The 27,985-nt window shown below is 49.9% G+C and overlaps 1 protein-coding gene and 1 long non-coding RNA gene across 4 annotated transcripts; both read left to right on the forward strand.

Annotated features, from left to right (window-relative positions):
- Positions 1-6,646: 6,646 nt before the first annotated feature.
- Positions 6,647-12,075, forward strand: LOC134175815 (uncharacterized). The gene is made up of 4 exons (XR_009969151.1): positions 6,647-6,880; positions 6,996-7,103; positions 10,773-11,003; positions 11,075-12,075. It is a non-coding gene; the product is annotated as an uncharacterized LOC134175815 (long non-coding RNA).
- Positions 12,076-15,598: 3,523 nt separating this feature from the next.
- Positions 15,599-27,959, forward strand: PIGU (phosphatidylinositol glycan anchor biosynthesis class U). Of its 3 annotated transcripts, XM_062642084.1 has the most exons (12): positions 15,601-15,829; positions 17,783-17,847; positions 19,089-19,148; positions 20,096-20,158; positions 21,415-21,524; positions 21,903-22,003; positions 23,784-23,881; positions 24,267-24,421; positions 24,937-25,080; positions 25,424-25,548; positions 26,833-26,975; positions 27,469-27,959. In XM_062642084.1, the coding sequence occupies exons 1-12, from the start codon at positions 15,700-15,702 to the stop codon at positions 27,580-27,582; spliced, it is 1,308 nt and encodes a 435-aa protein (XP_062498068.1). In that variant the 5' UTR covers positions 15,601-15,699; the 3' UTR covers positions 27,583-27,959. The 3 variants fall into 3 exon arrangements, with proteins under 3 accessions (XP_062498069.1, XP_062498068.1, XP_062498071.1); XM_062642085.1 differs by lacking the exon at positions 24,937-25,080 and having other exon boundaries at positions 15,599-15,829; XM_062642087.1 differs by lacking the exon at positions 17,783-17,847 and having other exon boundaries at positions 15,811-15,829.
- Positions 27,960-27,985: the final 26 nt, after the last annotated feature.

Below are 27,985 nucleotides of genomic sequence, written 5' to 3' on the forward strand. Positions count from 1 at the left end.
ACCCAGAGGATGCAGCCTCAGGCCTGGGATTTGCCAGAGGCCCTGAGCGTGGCTTTCCAGCAGTGAAGGAGCATGGAGGAGTTTACCTCCAGCAAACAACCCTGAGGTCACTCTGAGAATGACCACAACGAGAATGGCCAGGAGGTGACCTCACCGGAAAGTAATCCATGGGTTCTATTTACGGAAGGACCCATTTTCCAGAGATGAATGCGGTGCAGTCGTTTCGTGCTTTGCTACAACAAAAAAATGGACTTGCTTCTATCTTTAGAATTTGGGTCACCAGCAGCTTTCTGCCAGGAAACACCAAAACATCTCCTGAACACAGGGTTGCAGCCAGGCTCGCAGCCAGGCAGCGGTGTCCCATTGGGAAGGCTGCCCAGGGAGGCTGATACTTGGGAGGGGGGGGGAGTCAGCAGGGGAGGAGCTGGCCACCTTCCACAGCAGCACCCAGCCGCGGTGGGGTGTCCCTCGCAGCCGGGCATGCTGCAGAGAGCCCCATTGCCACCAGCAGCCCTGCGTGACGCGAGCCCGGGAGCTCTCTGACTCACGGCGCCCTTTGACTGACGCGGTCTTGTTTTCCACAGGCTCCTCGCTTGGCTTTGGGACAGAAGGAAATAGCAGCCGGGGAGATGAGCCCGGTAATGTAACCCAGGGCGATTTTGGGGTGCGCGTCCCAGCGAGCAGGAACCTTGCCGGCCGGGGTGCAGGCAGCCAGGGGCTGGCACAGGACCATGCACGTCACCTCCCCGGCAGCCTCAGCTCCCCTCCAGAGCCCCACAGTGGGTGCAGGCAGCTTTCATGGGTAAGGACAGCAGTGAAGGTTTGCCCTCTCCCTGCCTGCACTGTAGGAAAAGGGAGTGGGGAGCCTGCATGCTGTCCCATTAAGAGGCATTGGCCATGGGTCATCTCATCCTTAGTGGTATCTCGGCAATGGGTCCCCTCAAATGTGGCTGTGCCTGTGGTTTCCAGCAGCAGCAATCACTTCTAAGCTCTCCCCCCAGCCTCATCCCCATATGGGTGGTGTGTTCTCCATAGTGGGCAGGGGACCTCTTTAGGGCCTCTTTAGGGCTTCTTTAAGGTCAGGGTTAAATTCTGCCTAAACTGACACTGGGCCAGTGGAAGATCAAGCCTGCTCCCACAGCCAAAGCCTCATCATGGCTTCATCTTTATCCCAGGAGGTCTGAGTAAAGTGAGGAAAAGTGAACCCACTGCCTCCTGCTCCTGAGTTTTCTATCCTGCAGTTTGGTTTTGTCCTAATGCGGACAGAAAGGGCTCCCCAGAGCATCTAGGAAGGGGCCAGAAGCCTTGTGCCAGCAGCGGCTGGTGGGAGCATCTTTGGGATGGCCACGCCAGGCCACCAGCACCAACTCTGCTCTACTTTCTCTCCTCACCAGTGAGCTCTCTACAGCCTAAGGAGTTCATGCTGGAGCAGGATCTCCAGGACAAGGATGTGTTTATCCAGCACCCGGTGTGACCCTCAGCCTTAAATAACAGCCTCGGAGGACCTGTTCCAGGCAGTGTCTCAGCCATGCTGGTGGTTGTCCTTGCACTGAGGCACCTCAAAGCTTTTTATGGTGTCTTCAGACTGCAGCGTGCAGGCCAGGAGAGAGGGCAGCTCCCCCCACAGTGTCACAGCCCCCAGCTCCTTGCCTGGGGGGTTAGAGGGCAGCCAGGCAGGGACCTGCTCTCTGCAGCTGCCCTGGGGTGAGAAGGGACCTTGCTGCTGCTGCTGCAGCCCCAAGCCCTGGCTGTGCTCTCCCCGGCCCACTGGCTGCCTGCAGTTTCTCCCAGGTGCTGCCCATGGTCTGGTCCATGATGCTGGCATGGTCCCTGCCCCTCCAGGATCCCACTGTCCTTCCCTGGAGAGTCCCTTGCTCTCGGGATGCTGTTGAACAGCTCTTTATCTGCTTCTTGAAGCAAGGTTGTAAACCCAAGTGTGAAAAAGGGAGAAGAGGGACCCAGGGAGCTGAACCCCAGGAGAGCTCCCGATAAGGGAGGTCAGCTATAAATGTCCTGCCTTGGGCAGGTTCTGCTATATCGAGGGGAGGAAGGGAACACTAAAGTCTTCTCTTAATCCCCAGCCTGGTTTTGTGCTGAGACAAGGGGAACAGATCCCCTGCTATCACACTGAAGGGTGCCCACCCTCAGCTTTAATGTCAGTGCGGATGCCCATGCGTGCACACCCCTGCACACACTGTGCCTCGTGCTCCCCAGCACCGCTCCGGTGACCTGAAACATAGAATGCTGCCGAGGTTAAAATTAACTTCAGGCTATATTCAGCCAGGCCACAAACACTGCCTGGGGCAACACCAGTGGCATGGCTGGATGAAGGCTGGAGAAGGAGCACACATGAGCAATGTGGAACCTGGGAGCATGGCTCAAGACAGCCAGGTTCTGGGAGAGAGGGGCTAAAAACATCCATGCTCCACGTTAACAGAATCCCAGACTGGTTTGGGTTGAAGGGACCTTAAAGCTCATTCAGCTCCAACCCCTGCCACGGGCAGGGACCCCTTCCACTAGAGCAGCTTGCTCCAAGCCCCTGTGTCCAACCTGGCCTTGAACACTGCCAGGGATGGGGCAGCCACAGCTTCTCTGGGCACCCTGTGCCAGCGCCTCAGCACCCTCACAGGGAAGAGCTTCTGCCTAAGAGCTCATCTCAGTCTCCCCTCTGGCAGGTTAAAGCCATTCCCCTTGGCCTGTCCCTGCAGGCCCTGGTCCAAAGCCCCTCTCCAGGTTTCTTTTAGAAATTATTCTTGTAGATTTTCTGTGCTCCTGAGCACATTTAAAGTCTCTGATGAATCCCTTGGGCTGAGCTACATGGGAACATGAGCCACAGCCAAGTGCATGGGACCAGGGCGGGCAGCACTGCAGCACACTGCCTCTTTAGGGACATTGTGGAGAAACCTCTCACCCCACCACTGTGCATTTGGTGCCTGACACAAGGTGAGTTGCCTGATAGGCATCGGTGCCTATAGGACCCAGATGAACTGGGACAAGGGAAGAACGTTCAGGACGAGCAGAAGGGCTGAGTTCTGGTCCCATCCTGGGTCACGTTGTGGCTCTGCTGACACTGTTTGGGAGCTGCAGGACTGAGGTCACCCAAAGCCAGAGGAGAGATGGCAGCTGTGCCTTTCCCTGAGCCCTGGGCTGACCCCGTGCAGCCAGTCTGACCGCACGCAGGCTGGGATGGTGATAAACAGCGCAGAGCCCAGTGACAGAGGGCTGAAAGCCCTCAAAGACTCAGTGGCATTTAGACAATCCTCCCCCAGACGAGTGGTGCAAGGCAGCATCTCGCTATGTGTTCCTTGGCACTCTCCTGAAGGAGCATGGCACCCTCCCTGGAGCCAGGAGAGGAGGCAGGATCACGGTGACATTGGAGATAGGGCTCCACATTGGAGAGGACGAGAGGACAAGGGAAGTTTTCCCTTTGCTCTTTGGGCATCATCCCAAGACCTTTGTCAGGTACAGGAGGTTTAAAACGCATACAATCCCTGGTCACCCCACGCCTCTGGGTTGCACTGTTTGGATCCTGGTTGTGGATCAAGCGCAGGGTGCGGTGGGATACACAGGAACACCCAGCTCTGCAGCACGTGCCCTTCCTGGATCAAACCTGGGCTGCTTTGACTTGCAGGAACGCTGGCTGTGCCTGACCTGACTTCAAAGCGTGGTGCCTCCACTCCCCATGGCCTCAGGAGTGGAGCTGCTTTTGGAAGCCTTAGAGAGAGCTCTGACATAACAGGGAAGCAAAGCTCCCCCAACACATTGCTCCGGCCATCACTGGAGGAGAGAGATGTCCCCGTACAGCAGACCAGGGACACATGTCCCTGTCAGTTTGCTCCTTGGATGGTGGCCTGCCCAAGCACGGTGCTTTCCAAGGAGGTGACCTTAAAAAGAGCAATCACAGCCTGCGTTAAAGGTTCCTGCTCCCAGGTGTTTCTATTGGGTCTGGGCAGGCACCCTGGTCCTGCTGGCCAAGTGCTCTCACAGAGCCCGGACACAGCACCCTTATATGGACCCACCACTGAAACTGCTCTCAGACCCCTCAATGGTCCACACGGAGATGAAACCTTCAAACCCACCCAAGGCACCTTATCTCCTTCTCTCACACATGAAGCCCAGGTTTCTGATCTCCTGAAGGTCTCACTGGAAGGCAAAGGCCTTTCATGGCTTCCAGGCTGAGCTGCTCCATCAAAATCCTTAAAAAATAATTTTCTCACCTCTTTTGGAACAATAAATAACCCAAACTCCAATTTTTGCAATAATAAAGAATCCAAAAAGCCCATTTGCTTGCCTTCTTCTCAACCCCCTTCCAAACATTTGTGTGTAAGAAAATCCCAAACCCAGAAAGGCTTTGAACCTGTGATAGAGCTGAGCAGAAGAGCAAAAAGGGGCCCTAAGTCAGCATATAGCCCAAAAATAGAATAAGAGGGTTATCTGAAAAATGCACTAAATATAGCCAAAAACATTTCGGGCCCCAGCTGCAGCTCTGGCCAGCAGGCACACAGCAAAGTGCCACTTGCAGACAGACAGGCTTTTTAAAGGTCCACATCTGTCCCAGCTGATGTGCTCAGAGGAGGTTCATGTTATACCTCGGTTGGATACAGCCCCATGTAGCTCTCGGAGCTCAGAAAGTGGGTGACCAAGATTATCATCACTGCAGAAGCATCCCACCCAAGGAAAGCCTCAGGGATGTCCCCTGTGCAAGAGGTACCCATAGGGGATCTGCAGTGGCTTTCTGAAGGCAGAGGCACTGGGTGATCCTGCTGGGATGGTACCAACCAGGCTCCGCTGCTGCCACCACAGTGTGACAGCCGTTTGCACAAGAATCCTCTCCTCTGGCCACCAGATTGCTCAGATCACCCTGAACTTCAGCAATGGCTTTGGTGTTGGCTTAACCCAGGGGGAAAGGTGCAGGCAGGGGCTCCTTTCATCCGAGGCAGGTCATGCTGCTCCGTTTACAACACAGAGTGGGAAACTTTCCAGTTTCCCAGTCCTTCGCAGCCCTGTAAAGGCCTAACCCTGCCCTCTGCCTTGCACAGCATGGAACAAAGACATACTGCAAAAGCTTTTGGGGTGGCAGGGGGCCAGCAGCATCCCTGAACCCAGCAGCATCCCTTAGCGCAGCAGCATCCCTCAGCCAGAGCCAGCACTGTTGCCTTCAGCCCTTTGCAGTTGAGTTGTCCCCAGTGGGTCTCTGCTTGCCCTGGTTGGGGCTTTAATACCAGACCCAGGGGGTGGCATCCTCCTGCAGCCTGCCAGACCCCTGCCGACTCCCCAGCCTCAGAAATACTCTGCTTCCCCATCTCGTCTCCCATTGAAGTGCACATAAGTTGCAGAGGAGGACGAGCATGGCCAAGGGGAATAGAGGTGAACCCCGGTGGGCAGAAGGAGGGGAGGAAGGGAATTTTGCTGTACAGCTCTGCATGTTTCTGAGATGCAGTGATTCCTGGTCTCTTGTGATTAAAAAACCCCGTCCCCTGAGCATGAGGACCAAGACAAAGGCAGAAGGAAGCTCATCAGATGTGTCTGGCAGGGCCAAGCCTCGCTGCCTTTTTGAAATGAGATAGCAAAGTCTCATTGAAAGAGGTCCAAGATCCTTTGAAGTCCTCACAGTTCATTAACTGCAGCCTGAGCCAACGGCAGATCCAAGCTGCCAAGAAGCAGCCTCACCTGCAGCAGCGGGGTCTCCTCTGGGAACAGAGTCATGTTGGAGCACGAGGCTTCATCACCTGATGCTCGGAGATGCTTTTTAGCCATGGAGTTTTAGGCAAACCCACACTTCGCCAGGCAAGCCTGACACAACCGGCTCAGCTCATGGGGCACGCGAAGAGGCACCGCTCCCCACGGCACTGCCCTAGGGAGCTAAGGTGTTTTGGGGAGCTAAGGCCACTCCTGCTCCCAGCACTCATCAGCCCTTCCTGACCTCCCGGTTTCAGCCACTGAGGAAGCTGGTTTTGCAGACTCAGAAACACAAACACGCCTCCGAGCTCTGGGAGCAGATCTGCATCAACGTCCCGGACCTTCGTAAGGGCTTCTCTCACGAAAACTGTGTCATGGTGTGGTACAGATAAGCTCTCACAAACAGTGTCAGGCGTTCCCGTCCTCGCCTGCCCGTCACGGGGCCGTGACAACCCATCATTATAGTTGAGACCAGGAAGGGGATGGAGAGGCGAGGTCACCCCGGGGCATGCAGGGCTGGTGGCTAAAGGAGAGCACCAAACACGGAGAGGGAACCCAGGCCATCCACAGGAGCTTTATTTCAATAAGCTCTTTCCCTGGTCTCATCCGAATGAGAGCAATGACACCAGGGCAGCAGCAGAAGAGCATGTTTAGGAGCACCACTGCTTTTCTGGCTGCAAATCCTCTTTGAACCAACACAAACTTAGATGAAAGGCTCCTGAGGAGCTGCTTCTCCTGCAACCCCCCCTGTGCCCAGCTGGATAAGTTCTGTTTGTGTATGTGTGTGTGTAACCTGGGCTGTTCAAAAGGCAACAATAGCTTTTTACTTCCTGCTCTTCAGGACCTCAAGGCCACCAGTGAGGTGATGCAAGAGGTGGCTGTGATTACAGAGCCACCAGCGCCAGCGCTGCTCTCCTGTCCTGGCTACACAGGGTGCTGTGCAAGAGGGGATTTAGTGACCTGGTGTGAAGGTAAAGCTGGAGGCAGAGCCAGCTGTTGCGCCTGGCCTCCCCTGCACAGGGGGGAGGATGGGGAAAGGCAACAGAGAGGATAGAAGTTGTGTTATAAAGTATTAGATGTGCCTGGTTCAGCACTCCAGATACTGCCATTGGGATGGAGCTGGAGTATCATCATTCCACCCTTGCGGCTGGCATCAGTGGGGCAGGTTCAAGGGGTTGCCATTATAAAGGAGCACTTACAGGTATGCTCCAGTTCAGGAAGATGCTTCTCTGGTCAGTGGGACTCCACCTGATCCTGTGCTGCCCTATGAGCAGGAAGCAAAACACGGTGTTTTCATCACCACCTCTTTCCGTCAGGGATCTGAAGAAACAAAGCTGGAGTGGAATGAAGATGAATACAACTGACACACCGAGGATGGTGGCACATACCCTGCCCTGCCTCCCTGAGCTCCAGTGCCAGCAGACGTGAGTGAACAGGAACTCAAGCCTGGATCCCCTCTGTGCCCAGGGTGACACCACACGGTGCCGCTCGGGCTGTGTCAGGGCCACCAGCACCATGGCCATTGAACCCAGCACCCTGCAGCAAAGCAAGAGGTGTAGTGGAGGGGGAAGCAGAGAGGGGACCTCCAGGGTCTGCCTGTCCTCCCAGCCACGTCACCCAGCACCATAACCTGCTGGGTGCCATGATGATGGGAGCAGTGTCCTCACCCTCCCTTGGGCTGCCACAAACCACCATCCTCACCATGGCAGATACACCAGTGGTCTCTGGAGCACGGCACAGAGGCAACAGGGTGGCATTGACACAGCCCGGAACAAGCAGGGAGGGATGTGAGCCGTGGCCCCATGGGAGCCGATGCTCTTCTTCCCCCTGCACCCTGAGTCCCTCCCCATGAGGACAGGAATAGCCATCAAGGGTGGAGGTGGGCAGAGGGTGTACCTCATTGACAGGGTCCATCCCAGGGGGATATGGGGGGAGCATGCCTGTAAGTGCTCCTCTATAATGGCAATCTCTTGAGCCTGCCCCACTGATGCCAGCCCCAAGGGTGGAATGATGATATTCTGGCTTCCTCCCAATGGCAGTGTTTGGGATGCTGAACCAGCACCCAGAGTAGAATCGGGGGGCATGGCAGCTCTGGCTGCCAGGGTGCTCCAGCATGGCAGCAATGGGGAGAACATGGTTTTCCAGATGTTGGCCATAAACACCCCATTGCTTCCAACACAATGGCAGCATCAAAACCTTCAGCCTTGCTGAGCACCCCATGCTCTGCACCCATTGCCCAGCCGTGGGGTGAGGAGACGATGGGGCTTGGTCGGCAGCTCAGGCAACGCGTGACGGGCACGAGGGAAGGGTCCCTGGGGCAGCACTGGCCGAGTCAGGCACCACAGGACAGGCTGGGTGTGACTTCAAAGAGCCAGCTCCCACAGGACAAAGCAGCAGCGTGGTGACTCCTCTCGGGGAGCCGGTCACAAGGGTGAGCACCCAGCAACCACGCTGAGCATCCGGAGCAGAGGCAGGCGCAACAGGCGAGTTATACATCAGGGAGGCTTCGAGCATGACCACGAATAGCCCCAGGTTCAGGCGGGAGGACCACAGGCTGAGTCACCGGTAGGTCTGAGCGCCATGGTCCTCAGCACCAGCCACCAGCTCCCCTCCCGCCCAGCTCCCCAAGAGCATCCTGCCAGCACCATCCCACCTTGACCAAGCCTCTGCCCTCTCCCTAGGATGGCTTGACCCCTCCTTTTCACCCTGACACCCCCCATCTGTGACAGGAGGCTCCGCACTGGTGCCATGGGGACACCCCCAGGGTTGGGGTGCCCTGTGCCCCAAGGAGCCAGCCCTCAGTGCTCACCCGGCTGGCTCCAGGAGAGGAAACTGGGAGCCCTCTGCTCTCAGCACCCAACTCACCACGCTGCAGCCTCCCTGTCCCAGCCCACCCAGCAGCCCCATGCCGTGTGGCAGTGCTGCCGTGAGACACAGTGGTGCAGGTACCTCCTGCCCCAGCTCAGGCAGTGGAACGGGCTGTGCTGGGCAAAACCTTCCCATGTGGCTCCCTGAGCTGGTTTGCTCATGGCCACCACCTCGCAGCAGGGCTGGAGGAGGGCAGAGATCCCTTTTATTAACCCTGTCTTTCCACTGGCCTCCCATACAAGAAAAGATGGGCAATAAAAGAGAGGGTGATACAGAGCTGCTTTCATAACTCACTTTGCCTTTCCAGCCCCTCTTTGCTCCAGCTGTTACAGACCTGCCTGGCTTTCTTTTGCTTGAAAAGGAGGAAGGAAACGGGGCTGCAGGCTGTGAATGCTCAGCCTGTGTCCTCGGTGTCCTGGATTTGACCCAACCTTTTGCTATAAGGGACTTGAAAGCCAATATTCTACTCAATCAGAACAAACCCCATGTGTTTGTTATAAAGGAGTGAATCTAGAAGGTCCACAAGCCTATTCAATTGCAAAAATACTGCCTGGAATACTGCAGACCTGGCTGTAAATTTGCTGCCACATTAAAAATACTATTAAGCCCTTTGATATATTAAAATGAAAGAGACAGGCAGAAGGCAAAGTGCTGAATGTACTTAGCAGAGCAAACACCAACTGCACTCCGCAAGGAGAGGGGAGGGAATCGATAGCAACGTTTCATTACCGTTTCATCAGCCAGGTTAATCTGCCACCAGGATGCAATCGATGTCACGTCCAAACGCATGATCCCGTTGTCTGGGAAAGCATGGACGGCTTCAGGGCTTATCTAGATACAACTGGAGCAGCAACCCAAGAAATGCTGCAGTGACAGTTAATAATGAAACCTGTGAGCCCCAGAGAGCTCCTGAAAGGTCGTGGTCTGACCAAGGCTGGCTCAGTCACTGCAGCGCTTCTGGCTCTGAGATCAAGGGACCTCTGGTGATGGACAAGGGGCAGGGGTTGCTGAGATTTTCCAGCAGTCTCATTGCTGTCTCCCAGCCACCTCCATCCACAGCACTCATACTCCTTTTATCCTCTTTTAAATATCTGGTTTTCCTTTGGTTTTTAATGACAACAAGTTGTGTATCTAAAGGCAGCTCCTCGCTCCTCTCTCAATGCGCAGTTCTAGCCAGGATTTGTCTTAAATCTCAAAGGAAAAGGTTTGAGCTGTCCTTGGCTAAGTTACTCTGAACTTCAAGCTCCTGATGGCATGTGGCAGTTGTGTTTGGACACATATATATCCCTCTATATCAAGTGCTTCAGTCAGTCCCAGCTCCAGGTTGTTATTATGGCAATGCCGTACGAACCTGATCTGTTGACCGGTGAGTAGGTGACCTGGACTCACATCAGTACCTGGTGGGCAGCTGGAGGTGGGAAAGCTTCATACAAGGGGTGTTACATTCCTAGTGTTTTCATGCAAAGAAGGGGAGACAATTCTGTTCCACAGGTGGGTTTCTCACTGCTAACCATTCTCCCACAGCCTGGACAATGTGAACATCTTAATAATGTGGTGCCTTTGCCCACTGAAATTCCTGACTAAAGAAATGCCCATCTTTTTCCCTGAGCCACGAGGTTGCTGGGGAATGCTCTGTACCCCACTGCTGTTTTAGAAGGTCCTGTTACCTTCCTGTAGGCTTCAATATTGAGGTTGAGGTGAAATGAAAGATTTGAGAGATGCCATGCAAAATGGCCCCCTGCATAGCGAGCCCTTTGCTAGGGAAGGGACGGGATTTGTGCACTTTTCCCCTGGTTGTTTAAAAGACCTTTTAATTCCTGGGATTTCTGTGCAAATGCAATTGTTTGAAGGCCTCTGCTTCGTGCTACTCTGGAGTTGCAGTACTACAGGCTGTATGTAGATACCTATTGCTCAAGGCCTTGGATGGCCCTGCACAAAGCAGAGGATGTGACGCTGCTCCAGACAGGCAGCCCAGGAGCAGGCAGCCAGCTGCTCTGGACTCCCTCCAGTGCACCGCTCTCTATAACAGCTCACGTGCTGTCCCCTGCCTCTGCAACAGGTCACTGCGAAGTGCCCAGCTCTCGGGCAGCTTTCCATGACAGCCCCTCTTGAGGAAGGCAGAGCTCCAGTGTCCCTGGCATAAGCCCCCATCGCACTGGTTGACGTCGCAGACATCCCACTGCAGCAGAGAGCCAGACTTTAAACACTTGCGTTCTCTTTCCCAGCACTTAACGATTTCCTTCTGGCTGGACCATTCCCAAAGCTGAAAAGAGGCAGAACAGCTACAAATAATTCATCCAAATCGTGCTGACAACAGCAAACACCCAGCCTGTGATTCACTGCTGCAGTGGGGAATTCTGTGCTCCAGCATATGGCTTCTGCTGGAAGAGGTGGACTTGGTACCAGGGTTAAAAACACTGCTCCTGCAACTACCAATGGACTCTGGAAGTGATCAGGTGAAACCAGAGGAGGAGTCTTGGTAATGCTCAGATAGATTCCTTTTCATTTCTTTCCCATCTGATTGTAGGACAGATCCCAGATGGAGACAAACGAGTTGGGTTAGACCTAACTGGGAAAAGCTGACAAGCTTCCAGGTGCACAGCATGTTCTCCAAGTTCCCTCCTCAGCCTGTTCCCACTCCCCTTGTTGAGTGAGCAAGGCAAAGGAAGGCGCACATTTCGTTTTAACAATTGCCTTTCCAGCCATCACACCCTGTTGGCTTCGTGTCTGAGCTCCTCACAAATGGAGAAAATCATGTTGATTTGGAAATCAGTATTGTCAGCTTGGCAGTGCGAACATCCGAATGCTCCCTCCTCCCCTTTCTGCTGCTTCTTTTCTTTATCCCAGCTGGCAAACACACTTCTACGACACTGGGGGTCTCTGCACATGGGTCTGTGGCCTTGGTAAGCACAGTACGTGTCATAGATCATAACATAGGTTGTTACTACCTGTACGTAGCCCTTAGCTGCTCATCCAGTGGGTACTGCAGAGTGTTCTCAAACCCTGTGAATGAGCAATACTGTACCAAAGCAAAGCACTGCTGAAATCCTGGGACAGAAATACTCCGAACTGTTAAAGCAGTGACCCATGAATGCACCGCACCTGCAGTGCTCCTCATTGTATTAAAAAGACCCAAACCACCCACTGCTCTGCAAGTTCGTATTTACCCACTGGTCTTTGCTCAGAGCTGCCAGGTAAGGCAGCTACAAGGATGAGAAGTGAAACCAACAGGGAATCCATAAACCTTCACGAGCGTGATACGAACCATCACGGCTACCCAGCACGGGATGCAAGGCAGGGACCTTCCCAGCAGAAGGGGGGCAGGTCCATCACGATGTTGTTATCGGGAGCTCATCACACACCCAGGTTGTGCAGCCCTGAGTAAGCTGAGCGGAATGATGGCAAAGTCAACGCCAGCTGATGAGACAGCCTGCTTTAAGCTGCTGCTGTCAAGCTGAGTGGTTTGTAACGCTCTGTTTTGACAATGTCCAAAGGCCAAACAGCGCTGTTTGTCAGAGGCTTTAGATTCATCTTGCCTAACTTCAGCTGTCCAGAGTTTCGGTGTGCAGTTCACGTAATCAGCTTGGCCCTTCTCCACCCAGGAGAGGTGTCTGAAGTAAGTGTGCAGCCCTCTGGACAAGCCCATCTCTCCTTCACGTACACAATGAGCTTCTACTAGCTGCTTGTTGGCATAAGTAGCCAGTGGGAATTACAGCTTTCCTCTGTGGGCATTTTCATTTCCTTAAAATGCCTTTTAAAAGTCAAATGTAAAACGTTCAATGTGGCACCAGAAATGGTCTCTGGGGGCTGAGAAAAGCTGATTTTCTTTCTTACAAGGGGAGCTGCCTTTCACGTAAAGGAAGTTCCTGGCATATGAAGCCACACAGAGAAACCTGAAGTGGAATTTATCCACTCCTCTCTCTGAAGCCAAAGAAGAGCTGATCACACAGGCTCCATTTTTGATACAGACGGCTGCTAACCTCCATAAAAGACCACACAGCTCATGCTGTCTGTTGTCAACCAGCAGCAGGAAGACTGGAAGGTAGCTGCACTACTGCTACTGCAGCCTACCCGGAAAATCTGCTGTTTGCCAAGCTGCTAAATAAAAGGCAAGCACTTTTCTCCCAGCAATTTATAAAACCAGCATCACCCTGCAATTTACAGCAGCTTTAATGCAAGAATGCTGAAGAAAGGGAATAATGAGAACTCATGGAGCCCAAACAAACTAAATGCATATGAATTGAGAGGTGGGTATTTTTTCATTGTCAGAACAAAAAGCTGGCGGGTGAGGCACTGGAATGGGTTGCCCAGGGAGGTTGTGAATGCTCCATCCCTGGTGGTGTTCAAGGCCAGGCTGGATGAAGCCTTGGGTGGCAGGGTTTAGTGGGAGGTTTCCCTGCCCATGGAAGGGGGGTTGGAACTGGATGATGGCAAGGTCCTTTCCAACCCGAACTATTCTAGGATTCTATGTAGCCAATGAACTCCAACAGGAGACAACGTGGAAAAGAAGAGGCAAAACCAAACGAAGTGTTTTATCAATAAAGGACCCTGGTACGTATGAGTACATTAAAGTGGACTTCATGGGAAAACCAAACCCACCAAAGGACAGCAGTGACGACACTGCGACTATTGCTGTGTGAGGTCTGTGGTGGGAAAGGCAGAAGAAGAGAACATAGTGTAGCACTGAAGTGGTTGACCATAAGGAAATGAAACATGACAGCTTGTCCAAAAGAAATGTTGGGTGAAAACCATCCCTTTGGGACATGGGGGTGGAGCGGAAGAGATCCCACGGGAAGAGGAAGCATCTCTGAGCTATGAACGCTGTTGCATAGGGCCCTGATGAGATCTCAGTTAGAATAACAGTTGTGCTCCTCCAAGAGCAAAAAGATGGAATTCGAGTGGAAGAGCTGCCAGGAAGGATTGTAGTGTTCCTGAGGAACCAGCATGCCTTTTGCACAGCGAAGCTAGAAAAGGAGTGGCTTGTTTACCCAGAAAAATGTCACCATTGCGTAATTCCAGCAGGGCACACAAAAAGTGCCCAAACCAGCATCTGTTTGCAAGAACAAAGATGAATCATGCCTGGATTGGCTCAGTCTTAAACAGTGTTTTATGAAAGTTCTGTGATGCAACGTCACCAGGTTGTATTCATCATCCAAATTATCAGCGTGGGTGCCTCACATAAGCCGTGCAATCAATGGAGCAAAGAAGCTTCCAACAGCAGCTCTCAGTTGACTTTTGGGCTCCATCTAGATCTGCACTTTTGTGTTGGGCAACAAACACTGGAAGCTTTAGGGTAGGCAGGGAGAATAAGCTGCATTTGCTGTTGGACCAGAGATCACTTCATTGTCCTGCTGCAGGACTGCTGATGGTGCCACAATAGGAGATGCTCAAACTTCAGATGCTTAAACCACTCCCATGCTTCAGTATACCAAACCCTCTGTGCGTTAGTACCAACTCATATGCATAGCAAGGAATTTTAGGAAGAAAGGATAGCACATCAAAGCCCTGATGCTGCAAAAGCTACCATGTCTGGGGTAACCACAAGGACGTGGGAGATCTCTCTGCTGAAAACCCCCAAATATGGACTGAGCAAGCCCTTTTTACTGAGTTTTGTGGTTTTCTGTGTGCTGGCTTTGAGCTTCACACCACTGCTCAGCCGCACAGTACATGCTGCCAGGTGATGTGATGGCTTTCCCTAAACCCACAGCAGCCTGGGTCTCTTTAATCTCTTCCTGATTTTCACAAAGCTTGTAGGAACCCTGAGGTTTTTAGAGGGCTGCTCCTGTGTCATTTGGCCAACAGCGGGTTCAGAAGTTATTGCCAAAGGCACATGGTGTGTGTGTGCCTATTGCAACTCCTTACAGTCCCAGGTTAACACCCTGAGTCAGTGTCACTCTGAAGACAGATTCCAAGACTCTAGCACCTAACCCACTCATATTTGCCTTACAGATTTGATGCTTTGAGAGGGCTGAACATGTGAACTTAGTTTATGAACCTCAATCCATTGCTGGCCTCAGGATCTCCTGTTGGAGACGCATGTGAGCAAACCTCTGCTCCAGAAACAATCACTGCATTTGTCATGCATTATTCTTTTGACCTTTCTTTTCAGTTGCCTTCTGCACTCCGGTTGAACACAGAACAACTGCAGTGGCACGATTTCACATCTGATTCCAGGCGCTCTCAGAGGTTATCCGAATTTCCCCAGGGCTTCTATTTCCCTGCGCTGCATCAGATGGTGCTGGTAAGCACATGGCACAGCTCAGACAGCAAAATCAGCATCTCAGAGCAGTGCGGCTTTAACCACACAACTGCGTTCCATTTGTTCAGCAGAGCAGCACTCTCAGGCAACCGCTGTCAGCTGGATCAGAACTGTCACTTGGAAAGCAATCAGCGCTGGGGGAAAAAAGCACGTTTCACATCAGAAAGCTCACGAGAGTTCTGTTCACAGCTGCAAAGAAGAGTCAGCATTTCTAGCTCCTTTCTTACAGGTTCCTGCACAAATAAATTAACTTGGATAAATCCAGTCTGATTGATCAGAGGATGTGCCAAGCCCCATCAGTCCTGGGGCCATCAAGCCCCGTGGCCAGCTATAGTGCCCATGCCAAAAGGAAATCAGTTCTTACCCCCATAACCAGCACCTTCATAAAAGGTTGAACTTGATGATCTTAAAGGTCTTTTCCAACCTAGCTGATTCTGTGCTAGTGCTGAAAGCAGAAGAGTTGGACACTGAAGCTTCCCTTGCTGCTTCAGGACCAGATTTGCTGTCCTATGGCAGTGATTAGAGCACATTAGAGGAAAGCCCTGCAAAGGCAGCAGCTGAACAGATGCTTCCCCACCCCAGCAAGGGCGTGAGCACAGTAGGAAACACTCCTTAGCCCATCTGAAGCCGGTTTCGAAGGACAGAGGGATTAGCGCGGTCCCAAACGCTGCTCGAACCCCCCCACCCGGCGGGCGGGGGGGACGCAACCTTCGCGCTCCGGCGCGGCCGGTCCCGCTGCGCTCGCCGTAGCTCCGAGCCGTACCGGGAAGCAGCGGCGCGGCGCGGGGGCTGCTGGGACATGTGGTCCTCCCGCCGGGCCGGCGCATTGGCGCCTCGTTCTCCGGCGCGGCCCGGGAACTACAGCCGGCGGCTGCCGGGGTGCGCCCGCGAGGATGGCGGCTCCTCTGGTGCTCGTGGTGCTGGTGGCCGTGACGGTCCGCGCCGCGCTCTACCGCTCCAGCCTCGCCGCCTTCATCTCCGAGCGGGTCGAGGTGTCGTCCCCGCTGAACGCCTGGAAGCGAGGTGAGGCCCGGCGGGTCCCCGGAGCGGCTGCAAGGGCCTAGGCCCGGGCGGGGGATGCCTGCAGCCTGTCAGGGGCGGTGAGGAGGGCGCCGGGCGGCAGTGCCGGACCCCTCCGCACCCGGGCGCGGCCAGAAGCCTTCGGGGTTGTCCGGGGAAGAGCGAGCGCTCGGCTGGTGCCGGGGAGTGGAAGGGACCTGGCGGAGGCGGGAGGACGGGGTTTAGCCCGTGTGTCGGCTGTCCTGCCATGCTGGTTGTGTCAGAGGTGGGCATCCGGGGGGAGAATGAGAGACGTGGTTTTGGCAGCACTGATTGAGTCATAGGGTTATAGAATCCCAGCCTGGTTTGGGTTGAAGGGACCTTAAAGCTCATTCAGCTCCAACCCCTGCCACGGGCAGGGACACCTTCCACTAGAGCAGCTTGCTCCAAGCCCCTGTGTCCAACCTGGCCTTGAACACTGCCAGGGATGGGGCAGCCACAGCTTCTCTGGGCACCCTGTGCCAGCGCCTCAGCACCCTCACAGGGAAGAGCTTCTGCCTCAGAGCTCATCTCAGTCTCCCCTCTGGCAGGTTAAAGCCATTTCCCTTGGCCTGTCCCTACAAGCCCTGGTCCAAAGCCCCTCTCCAGGTTTAAGCCCCTGTAGGCATTGGAAGCTGCTGTATGGTCTTCCCAGAGCCTTCAGTTGTGTCCATCACACTGTACCTGCACACGCGTGGGAGTTTTTGTAGAGCTGTTCACAGTTTCATCTTCTTCGTTCAGTTTGTGCCCCACACGTTGTTACCAACGTGATTCCCGTTCTTATCTGAAGTCTGAGGTACAGTTTAACTGGGGCTTTTTGGTGGCATCCATCTCTATGTTAAGATGTTTAAGCCTGTGCGGAACCTTCATTTATTTTAAAGACATCCCCCTGGGAAAGTAATATCTAGTTATTATGCAGGAAAAACATATTTGCAGTTTTAGGGTGGAAAACAGTGGCACAGAGTAATAAAGGTCAAAAGCTTGAATGCATGTCATGACCTGAGGCCTCTGCTCCGCAGTGCACCTCTTCACACTCCATAGTGTCAAAATACAGCTCCCAAGCATCCCCTTGCAGCAGAAGATGCTTTGTAAGTCTTGTCTTAGAGCATCAAGGTAGGCATGGAGGTAGCGAGGAGCACAGGATCACCTGGAAAAGCTGGGCTGCTGTCATACAGGGAGTCTGTGGCAGAGATGGGGTCTTCTCCTCCAGCGTATTGCTGAACCCAGACCCTCCTGTTGCTTTCTGCAGTCTCCTGCCTTTTGCCTCTGAACAAATGGACTCATTTCCCGTAGCTCCTTTCAGTGCACAGCCCCCAGGGAACCTCTGTGCTCAGTGAGGTGGAGAGCCTGTGGAAAAGCCTGTGCATGCATTGCACTACAGGCTGTAATGACATGATCACAAAGGATCTGGATGAAAGCTGTGAAATGTCAGCAATTTTCAGGAGCAGATAAAGCTTTTAGCTTTGCCTGGTAATCTCTATTCATTTCTGCTCTTTTGTGTCAGTTTTGGATGTTTCAAGTCTCTTTACATCTAATTAGGCAAAACAGTTCAAATTCTCTATTATGTCATGATTTGTCCTCTTAGAATTAAGTACTTTTTTCAGCATAGATACCGTGTGTCACAGCAATGGTGACTTAAAATCAGTCAGTATCATACATGTGATTTATAAATAGTGAAGTGCAAAACACTTCAGCGATTACATTTTTAGCTGAAAGAAATTACAGCTGCCCATTCAGTTCCTGAAGAGCTTTGTACAGCAGAAGGAAGGAGGCAGTCAGTCAGTTGTAGCTGGCTGTTGGCTTTGTGAGGTTTTGTGTCACCCACTGAGATGGCGATTCAGTGCGAGACTCTTTCAAGTGTGGGTGTAGTTTTACCATCATGAGATCTTCCTCTTCGCACCTTTCAGGATTCTAATGCAGGCATTTTGTATGTTTCAGTGGTTGAAGGACTAGCTCTGCTGGATTTAGGGGTCTCGCCATACTCTGGAGCTGTCTTCCATGAGGTCAGTATGCATGCTTCATTTTGAATGTGATATTCAAGTGGCACGTTTCTCAGTCTTGCTGCTCTCAGCTTGGCAAAGGCTTGTCCCAAAGACTTCAGAGAAATTGGACTCGTATAGTTGTCTGTGCGGTAGTTGTATGTGTAGTGACTAGTACAATGAGGAAATACAGTTCATCACAGAATAACTGTGCAGGTGATAGACATTGTAAGATTCCTTACTCTGTAAGGAGAGACTGAAATAGGGGAAATCTGGAATAAGGAAAATACTCTGTTCACATCCAGGTGTTTCTGTGAGCAGAAGCCAGAGCAGGGGGAGGCAGTGTCATTGTGAATCTGAACACAGTTTTACTGGCTAGCAGCATCATGAGTTTGTGTGTTTGCTGAAATACTGACATTAGCACAGGCAAGCAGTACATTTACCCCTCATCTTGAGAGCACCTTGTGCCTCCAAACGCTTCAGCACCTGTGGGGTTTTGTGCCCTTAGGTCGTCTGGTTGATAGGAAGTTACATTCATACCCATACCTCTGAAAACTTGCATCCCTTCCACAAGTTCTCCTCCTTTACACAGTGTTTTCTCTCCAGTGTTTTCCCTTGCTTATTTACACCATCACATCATTTTAAAAGTGTTTCAAAAGAAACCTGTTTGCTCACAGTGAATTTACACCGTGTCAATGTAGTACTTCCAGATGAAGCTTTTCTGTCATAGGGGTAATTCAGGAACATGCTCTTCCTCCTACCCTTGAAGGGAAAAGCTGTGGGAGTGAGAGGATGGTAGGACTGTAGTCCCACTGCTTTGTGTTTTTAACATGCTTTCTTCTTTTTGCTTTATAAAAGGCTCATCTGAACAAGAGGCTCAACAGTGAAAGCAGCTTTCGAAAGTACCTGTGAACAACCTGAAAAAGGATAGATTCTCTAGGAAAAACCTACTTTCTAAAGCTGTTCTTTATATGCTTTCTACTGTAACTCTACCACTAGACTAGCAGAACTGAAAAGCTGGAAGGGAATATGATTTTCAAAGTTGATTGTGTCTTTTATAAAGCGTATTGAGAGCTTTGCAAGAGAAAAGACGAGTACATGTGCTTTGATTAATCACTTTACTCTGAAGTACCCGTGTTGTAGAAGAGGCCAAGGAAAATTACCTTTGACAGTGTTTCATAGTGCTACTCCATTGTTCTCATCACGTTTCCAGCTGCTTTATCTGGACAGTATTTGACATGGGTTTCCCTTCTGCTCTTTTTTAGACCCCGCTGATTATATATCTCTTTCACTTCCTGATTGAGTATGCTGAATTGGTGTTCATGGTAAGTGCCTCTGGAAAGCTGCTCTTGAAAGGTCCCTTTCTGTGAAATGCTGAGTATGACTTTTACTCCTGCAAGTATCAGGGACCTTCAGCCTCTCTGTAGCTCAGGTTCCTGCTGAGTTCACAGTTTCATTAGAAAGGCAGCTTTGCCTGTACAAACCCACGTTCAGGCTTTTCCTTTTTCTGTACATATCGCTTCTTTTTTGTGAGCTCTTGGTTAGGAAAGTATCCCCAAAGAGGGGCAGGAAGCTGGCATTTGGCTTCCATTTCAGAAGTTACCTCTTCCAGGCCAGAATATTTTGTCCCCTCAGCCTAATCCCTACACTGCAGTGTTTGTCACTGAAACCTGCTGCCAAACCCCAGGCCTGCAGAGAGCACAGGTGGGTTTGTCCTCCACGTGTCTCTTTTAAACTGTTCTCTGACTTCTGCATAATTCAGAAGGACAGAAGTACAACTGGCTGCATGTGACACCAGATCCCTGCTGGGCAGGTCCTGTGCAGACCTAAGAGCCATCTGCCTTGTGCTAGGGCTGCTGACTGTACTGTTGCCTGGTAAGCCTGGGACAGCTCGAGGCAGTGTCACACTGCATTAATGGACAGGTGCATTTAGGCAGCTGGGCACTGCCTCAGTGTTGCCTTGTGCTCTAATTAGACCCATGATTCTCTCTATTACCCTCACATCTTTCCATGAACAGTCTGTTTCCCCTTAATTCCCCATTCTCTCATTCTGTAAGTATTAATATCTTTGATACAGCTCATGGCTTCAGGGTTAAGCGATGAGGTGTGAATACAGTGTCCAAATCAGCAATGCAGTGTTTTTAAAGCTTGTTTTTTCTTCTGATGAGCTGGGTCAGATCAGAGCCCTTATTCAGCATTGCAGTACTGTCCAGTATATTATTTTTCCATTCCTTGATTTTGCTCACAGTTTGTCTGTGCCTTGCTTTTTTAGATAACTGACGTGCTCACTGCTGTTGCCCTTTACTTGGCCATCCAGGAATTCAACAAAGTTGTGGTAAGCTGATTTGCCAGTGTTGTTGGTCCTCTTCTCCAAGCAAGTATAATTATCTTGTACCAAAGAAAACACATGCCAGAGGATGCAGTGCCAGTCAGTCCTTGTGGTAGTAAATCTGATCATATCTGGATGATCAATAAACATGGGGACTGAATGTGATAAACAGCTGAGGTATTGTAAGTATTGCTGTGGCAGTATTAAAGTGTGAAACAGTGGCTACCATGCTGCACTTGAATGATGATCACAACACCATTTGATGTGAAAGAAGTATAAGGAGTTTGAGGAATTAGTGAGGATGCAATAGCCAGTGAAATGATAGGCCTGAGGGTCACAGCACAAGAGGAGATGTGAGATTTTCGAACGTGTGCTGAAACCCCTCCTTCAGTTGTTGTGGCAGTTTGCAGTACACAAAGGTTGATTACTGGACTGTGGATTTGGCAAGACTTGAGCTTTCCCTTTTCCCTTCCTGGAATGTTTTACCTTTAGCAGGGTTTGTGTTTGCACACAGCATGAGTTAATACGTAGACTGGAAATTTGTAAAGGAAGGAACAAAACCTTCCAAGGGTGCTGAGGTGACATAAGTCATTCTAATGAGCAAGATGAAGGTCTGACCCCAAGTATGACTTGTTCCACTCAAATTGGAAGTACATCGACTTGGAGGTCAGTGATTCCTCCCAGCTCTCTCTCATAAGTAGCTTGTAGAACGTTTTGTGTAATCAATGCTGTGCTGCCCCAGAGGGGCAGTGGTTCAGTATCAACATGAACAGGGAGGCTGCATCTTCTGCAGCATCTGTGGGGTCTTCCATCTAGCTGTGTGCTTGTTCCTTGTCCTCTGACTTTGAGGTTGAAGAAATAACTTGTGATAGAACTGCAGACACATAAAAATCCTGTGTTTGAGGTACTTTGCTCATTGATACTTTATTACCAGCATCTCTCCCCTCCTGACTTAGCATGGCATAGCTCAGTAGGTTCAAAATTCTCTTTTGTCTCCATAGAGAGGCCCATACGAGATAGATTAAAGGGAGAGACCCTTTAAGAAAGTTCAAATAAGTAGAAGTTATCTGTTTCCTCTTGACTTCCACTTCAGTTGTGGAAGAGAGGGGTTGTTTTTTGTTCTGTGTGTGCAACACCTCACATAACATGAGTTTTGGCTCGTGCCTGGGGACCATGTGTGTTCTATAGTAATGGAAATCCCAAGTAATAAGAAATAATGACTTTCCTCATCTGACAGTCTTTGGTCATTCTCCTTTGTTCAGTTCAAAAAGCAAAAGCTCCTGATAGAACTGGATAAATATGCACCGGATGTGGCTGAACTCATCCAGACACCCATGGAAATGCACTACATCCCTCTCAAGGTAGCACTATTGTAAGTATTGCAGTAGGCTGCTTTGGTTCATCAGCTCCTCTTGGGCTTTATTTATCTGATTTTGGGCTCCAGTATTTGTTGAAGATTTTTTCCCCCCAGAAAGTCTGAATTTCCTGTTACAGGTAAAATTCCCCTCGGCCCTGAATACTTCGCAGCATCTCCTTTCCTCCATTGTGCTCCCTGTGGCTGCTGTCCAAGGCCACAGTCCAAAGATCTGGGGTTTGCTTCAGACTGGAAACCTGTTAATTTGATGATGATAAGATCCCATCAATTATAAATGGACAGAAAGAAATGGCAAAGTGCATCTGTTCTTCCTTTGAACATCTCTTATTAGATGCTGTCTTCTTTGAATGTAACTCAAGCTCTTCTCTTTTTCAGCTATCTCTTAAACCCCTACACTGTGATGTCTTGTGTGGCAAAGTCCACCTGCGCCATCAACAATACTGTCATCGCGTTCTTCATTTTAGCCACAATAAAAGGTAACAGAGTGAAGAAAAAATGGTTCTTTATAATGTTCTATGGAGGTTACAAAAGCAGCAGAAATTAAATCAAGGTAGAACTTCACAGATCCACTTGCTACAAAGACCTCAGTGAAACGCTGCAGAAATGAGACTGGAGCAAGGTCCAAATTCTGCCTGAAATCATGAGATCAAGAGAATTTAGATTCGAGTTTCAACTTACTTTCACCTCAGTGTACCTAGGAGTTTCATCTCTAAAACTGACTCCTTTTCCTGGATGACTTCAAGTAGTTTTCTGTTTACGAGAAATGAGTGTCTGTGTGTAGGAGGACATAATGCTCTGATGCTCTTTCTTTTGTATGTGAATATGCACTTAAAGTGTTGTATACAATTTAATTTCAAAGTGTATCTTTGAACTTCTATTCAAAAGCAAGCAGTTGCCTGCAGCTGTTACTTGGCTTTCACTCACAGTTGTAAACTGGGTTCGAAATGAGCTAATTGAGCTTTGAGGAAGCAGAAACAGTAACCAAAGACCCACACCAGCCCAGCTGAATAGATTTTGACAGAATAGCTGTTCCATTCATTTTGTATGTAATGGCAGGCTTCTATTTCGTGTCTCACTCCCCAGCTTAGAGTCTTTTAGCATGTGTGATTTTTATGAGTCACATAAGACTTAGGAGTTCTCTGCTGGATCAGACTAAAAATCAGATTTCCTGTCTCCAGCAGTGCCCAGACCCAGACATTGCAAAGAAAGCTGATACAGATCTAGTGCTTCCAAAAGGAAATTTTCCTCCACTTATTGTCAGATTGAGGCAGGAGGGGCTTTGATTTAAAAGCATTTGCAAAAGCAAATGATTGTGGTCTGTAAACAGACCGCAGTCAGTTAAACTGATTTGAAACTGTTCACTGGTAGCATAAGATGAATAGTTCAGTCATAGACAAATCTGTGCTGTTCTCCCTGGCTAGTAGGGGGGCAGCCTCTAGGTTTTAAAGTGGGCAAAGAGGGTATCAGATTATGATTATGATTTTTGGGTACCAGTTTTGTAGATCGGTGCAGAACTGAACACTTGACAAATAGAGGACAGGGACATTTCTGTATAGGAGAAGGCAACTGAAGACTGGGCTTGTATTTTTATTGTTTAGCCTGGGACCTTTTGGACTCTCCTTCTGGTGCTGGTAATCAGACAGTGTGAGTACTTGGCACTTAGCTCAACCTGAGATACCTCAAATAAAGCTTCCTCAATCTAGGCATTCGTATTTTTAAGACCACTTGGAAAAGCTGTGTTAATCCTTTCTGTGCCTCAGCTTTGGTATCTGTAAAGTAGGGCTAATGCTACTCCATTCCTTCAGCTGCAGACTTCTGCTTGCTGTCTTCACAGAGCTTTGCTGAGGGACCTGACACATTTTGGTGACGAGGTTCTCACCCAGTATGTGTATAACAGCTGCTTCATGCGGATGTGACTCGAGTGAATGCATTCCCATGCATAAACAGCAGCCAGCATGGTCTGTATATAGACTGAATTACACAAATCTTTCTGCATGTGAATGAGAGGAGATAGAAACCAGTCAGTGGTTCTTTCTTATGGGATAATCACCTTGGTATGAGTCATTCTCTGTTCAAAATTAGTAGTTAAGAAAATGACACTCTTCAGGACACATTCTGCTAAACCTTTAAGTGGTGGTCTGATAACTGTAAAGCCCCTGCAGAGGGTTATGCATTTCCTTCCCTGTGGAGTTCCTGTCTTTAAGGCTGTTTGTATTAAATGTTCCTTATAACTGAACATCTTTTCTTTCTTTGCAGGTAGTGCCTTCCTCAGTACTCTGTTCCTGGCCTTAGCAACATACCAGTCACTCTACCCTCTCACACTGTTTGCTCCAGCACTCCTTTACCTTCTACAGGTAGATAATTTCTAACTGTTGGTACCCAGCTGATCTGAGTTCTTGCCATAGAAGGCGGCAGCACAGTATTGCAGCCATCTAAGATAAGATATAAGTGCAGCTGTGAGGAGATGGGTGTAATTCTTACATTGAGTGCATGAGAAATGACCAGCTTAGCTACTGTATTTTCAGGCACGGTTTTGGAAGTCCGTGCAGTGTGTGTGGCTGAATTGGCCAGAGTGAAGAACATCAGGCAAGCTGTGCTTGAGAGCTGGTCCTTCCAGTGCCACAGTGCCACTGTTTGGTGCTTTCTTTCATGGATTTAAAATGATGTTCTGAACACTCAGGCTTTCTTGTGGCTTTCCACCTGATGAGGGCTATCTGCCTGCTTGTATTTCATTTCCAGCGTCAGTTCATACCAGTCAAACTGAAAAGCAAAAGCTTCCAGCTCTACACCATGCAGTATGGGGCCCTGTACCTGTGCAACCTGGGGGTGATCATCTGCCTCTCCTTCTTCCTCCTCAACTCCTGGGATTTTATCCCATCTGTTTACGGGTTTATGTAAGTATTCAGATCCTTACTGGCTTTTCTGTCTAGCCCCTGCTGTGCTGTTTCTCATACATCACACACAGATGCCCCACTCCCTGTGCTAAGAAAGAAAGTGTGTGATCTGTGAGTTTACTGTCAGTGCAAGAAAAGAGAGTGTGGAGGAGAGCAGCATTAGCCAGCTTCTGTTAGTTAACAGCAAGAATTAGAGAAGGCAGGAGATGCTTTCCACTGAGTTGGTCAGAAATGGATTTGATTGTTGAGCTACCATGGCCGTGAAATTTTTGTCTCTGAAGAAATGTCTGCTTGGGAATGGTTTGAATCCTGCTGGAGCATAGGGAAGGATTAGTCCCTTTTCTCTCCAGGTTTTCACCCCTTTGGCATCCCTTCCAGGGATTTAAAATGTAGGTCCTCCATGCACCACATAAGGATTAATTAATGTAACAGAAGGATTAATTAATGTAAGTGATAAGGTTAGTGAAAAACAACCATTTAAAAATGTTACCTTGACTTTTCTTTTCAAATTTCAGCCTTTCTGTTCCAGATCTGACACCCAATATTGGCCTTTTCTGGTACTTCTTTGCAGAGATGTTTGAACACTTTAGTCTTTTCTTCGTATGCGTGTTTCAAATCAATGTGTTCTTCTACACCATTCCCTTGGCAATAAAGCTAAAGTAAGTATGCTTCTCTGCTAGTTTTGTTCTGTTCTCAGTTGTCTGGTGGAGGTTTGTAAGTCTGGTTTCAGATGTCTGGATCTACACACCTGAAGAAGATTTTTAATAGGTCCTGTCCTCCTCATTTCCCAAAGTTTCAATCTGTTCCTCTGAAATCCTTGTCCTGCTTCTCTGCAGAGCTGCTCAGTCTGTCCCACCCAGCATTCGGAGGCTCGTTTAAAGAGAACAAGGGACAAGAGCCTCTTCAAGCCTATCCACAGTGCATTTGTGCCCCTTAGGATATTTATTTCCCATTTCCAGACTCTACTGCATCCTCTTATCCTTTGTGTCTATTTCCTTCTAGGGAGCACCCTGTGTTCTTCATGTTTGTCCAGATCGCAATCATTTCCATCTTCAAGTCCTATCCCACTGTGGGAGATGTTGCACTGTACATGGCCTTCCTTCCCGTCTGGAACCACCTTTACAGATGTAAGTTGTCTTTGATTTTTTCTTTAGCTGGGATGAGAAAGGGCCTGTCCAATAATCATCACCACCAAACCAAAGCAGGCCCATGTCTGCGAGCTCTTGTGGCCTCCTTGGGCTGTCTGAAAGGAGGTTGCTTTTAAATGGTGATATAGTCTCCAACATGTCTTCAGGGTCAGGGCTGAAATTGGTTTAGGAGGGAATTTTCACTTGTACCTTTACCCTCCAAGTTGTTCTGAAGATCAGCTCTTTTGTAAGAACCTTTTAGAGTCCTGCACAAGGGATGTGGCTTATTTAAAGTACATCCATCGTTCAGAGCTTCACTGCCATTGAAGGCTGTGTAATCTGAACACTGCTCCTGCAACTGGGGAGTCCCCAGCAGTGAAGCCCTGCACCTTGCAGTTCTTTGTTTTGCATCTGCTTGTTTGCTTAGGGGGACAGGAACTGAATTACTCTGAGCAATTGTCTGGTTTTTCTTTAATGCTTCATAAAGAATCTCTTTAGCTCTGTAAGGCACCAGAGAGCTTCCTAATGATTTTCAGCCTCACTCTAGAACCCACTACATTGGGGGGGGGGATTTGGAAACTGTGTTTTTCCTCAGTGTTAAGTAACTGCTTTTGACCTGCCAAAGGACAGCAGAAACAGTTCACAGATGCCAAAATCTCTTCTGGCCTGACAGTTACTGGCTCTTTTAGACAAAGTTGTGCTTGTTTTCGCTCTATCTAACACATACTCACACAGACTGATGGATTCTCTTCACGCTCAGTTGCACCTCCCGAGGTTGTGTGTCAGTGCATTTGGCCTGGATGAGTTTCCTCCTTTTATGGTGCTTTCATTTCGTTACCACCTCCCAGGAAAGTCTCTCTTTTCCTATAGCTCAGAGGGTTGGGTTTTTCCCTTGATGAGGCTAGGGAATGGCATGCTCTGCTCTCTGAATTGTGATGCTGGTGAAAGGCCCGTCTCAAAACTGTTGCTGTAGTATAGGCACTAAAATGCCAAAGCCCTGAGGAGGAGCGTTTGAAAGCAGGACCTGGAAGGACAATGCCACCACTGACTTCACACTCAAGCAAAGGCACAAGTATTTATTTCAAAGGGAAGTATAGTGGGTTTCTTACAAAACGCTAGCCAGGGGCAGGGCATTATTAAAGCAAACTATGAGAGATGAGTGGAGAGAAGTGTGTGCTGGCAAGTGCCCCTGCCCCATTGCATATCCCCTAAATCCCATTGCTGGTTGTGTGAGCATGGCTGCTCAGCAATGCATCATTTTAACAGCTTGGTTTTCTTTTGCAGTCCTCCGGAACACCTTCATCCTGTCCTGTGTGCTCATTGTCTGCTCCCTCCTGTTCCCTGTTCTATGGCATCTATGGATTTATGCAGGAAGTGCCAACTCCAATTTTTATTACGCCATCACGCTGACTTTCAACGTAGGGCAGGTCAGTAGAGCGAGGAGGTAAAACAAGGCTGCACTTAGGGTAGGTCACTGCATCGGGTGCCTGTCAGCAACAGGGAATTCTGCAGGATGTGCCTGGCTCTTTGCATCCTGTGTAGTTTGTGCGTGGCAGCTTCTTGCCTCTCCTTGCTCCTGCTGAAATCTCACCTCACGTTCTGGCACACTAATGGGAAGGAGTTCTTGCAGTATTTGAGCTATAGCCTAACAATCCAATTTATGGAGCTGCTGTCTCCTTAGTGGACATGCCTGTGACAACATGGTGGTAGTGCAACAAATAGGTTAGTTTAAGTCTTCCTTGGCTTAATAGTGCAAGGCAGGGGACAAGGAGTGTTCATAGATTCAATGTCTCCTCTCACAAAGTGTGCTGAACAGCCCAAGAACGTCTTAAACCCCATCAGGGTCCATCACAAATGCATTCCCTTTTTACCCCTGGTTCTGGAGCATCACTGATGTGTCTGAACATCTTGCTTCTGCAGATCCTGCTCGTCTCTGACTATTTCTATGCCTTCCTCCGGCGGGAATACTACCTCAGTCATGGACTCCATTTGACAAGGCCAGATGGGACAGAAGCCATGCTTGTTTTGAAGTAAGGATTGTGCCCACCATTCCCAGGACATGGACCACTCTAAGGAACATGCAAAGCTTGGGATGTGTGGGGTGGGTGGGGAAGGTTCCCTGAATGAGGTCTAACTTTGGGAATGATGCCTGCTGAGAGAAAGGGCTGAGGTTCTTCTGGGAATACCCTCCTGAGCTATGGGCTCAGTGCAGAGACTAAGAGCTACAAGTAGGAGCTGCAGTGCATCCATTGGAGCATCTCCCTTCTTCCCTAAGCTGTGCTTTTCACGACGACCTCAGCCATCACCTCGGGGCAGTCCAGCAGGAACTGGAGAAAGCATCTGAGCTCAAACCAGGGCTGCATCTCTGGTCCGGAAAGAGCTCAGACCATAAACTGTTCACTTCACTGTCACTGCTTCTGGAGATGTTTGCTTCTCC

The sequence above is a fragment of the Pezoporus occidentalis genome, unplaced genomic scaffold (genome assembly GCF_034315485.1).
Source record: "Pezoporus occidentalis ecotype Australia unplaced genomic scaffold, CSIRO_AGI_Poc_V1 ctg70, whole genome shotgun sequence".
NCBI classification, from domain to species: Eukaryota; Metazoa; Chordata; class Aves; order Psittaciformes; family Psittacidae; genus Pezoporus; species Pezoporus occidentalis.

What these genes read in the sequence shown, in the direction of transcription:
- PIGU (XM_062642084.1), top strand. Translation starts at nt 15,700, where the DNA reads ATGGCGGCTCCTCTGGTGCTCGTGGTGCTGGTGGCCGTGACGGTCCGC. An exon ending in CTGGAACCACCTTTACAGAT is followed by an intron (nt 25,549 to 26,832) that starts GTAAGTTGTCTT and finishes TTTCTTTTGCAG; the next exon opens with TCCTCCGGAACACCTTCATC. An exon ending in TGACTTTCAACGTAGGGCAG is followed by an intron (nt 26,976 to 27,468) that starts GTCAGTAGAGCG and finishes TTGCTTCTGCAG; the next exon opens with ATCCTGCTCGTCTCTGACTA.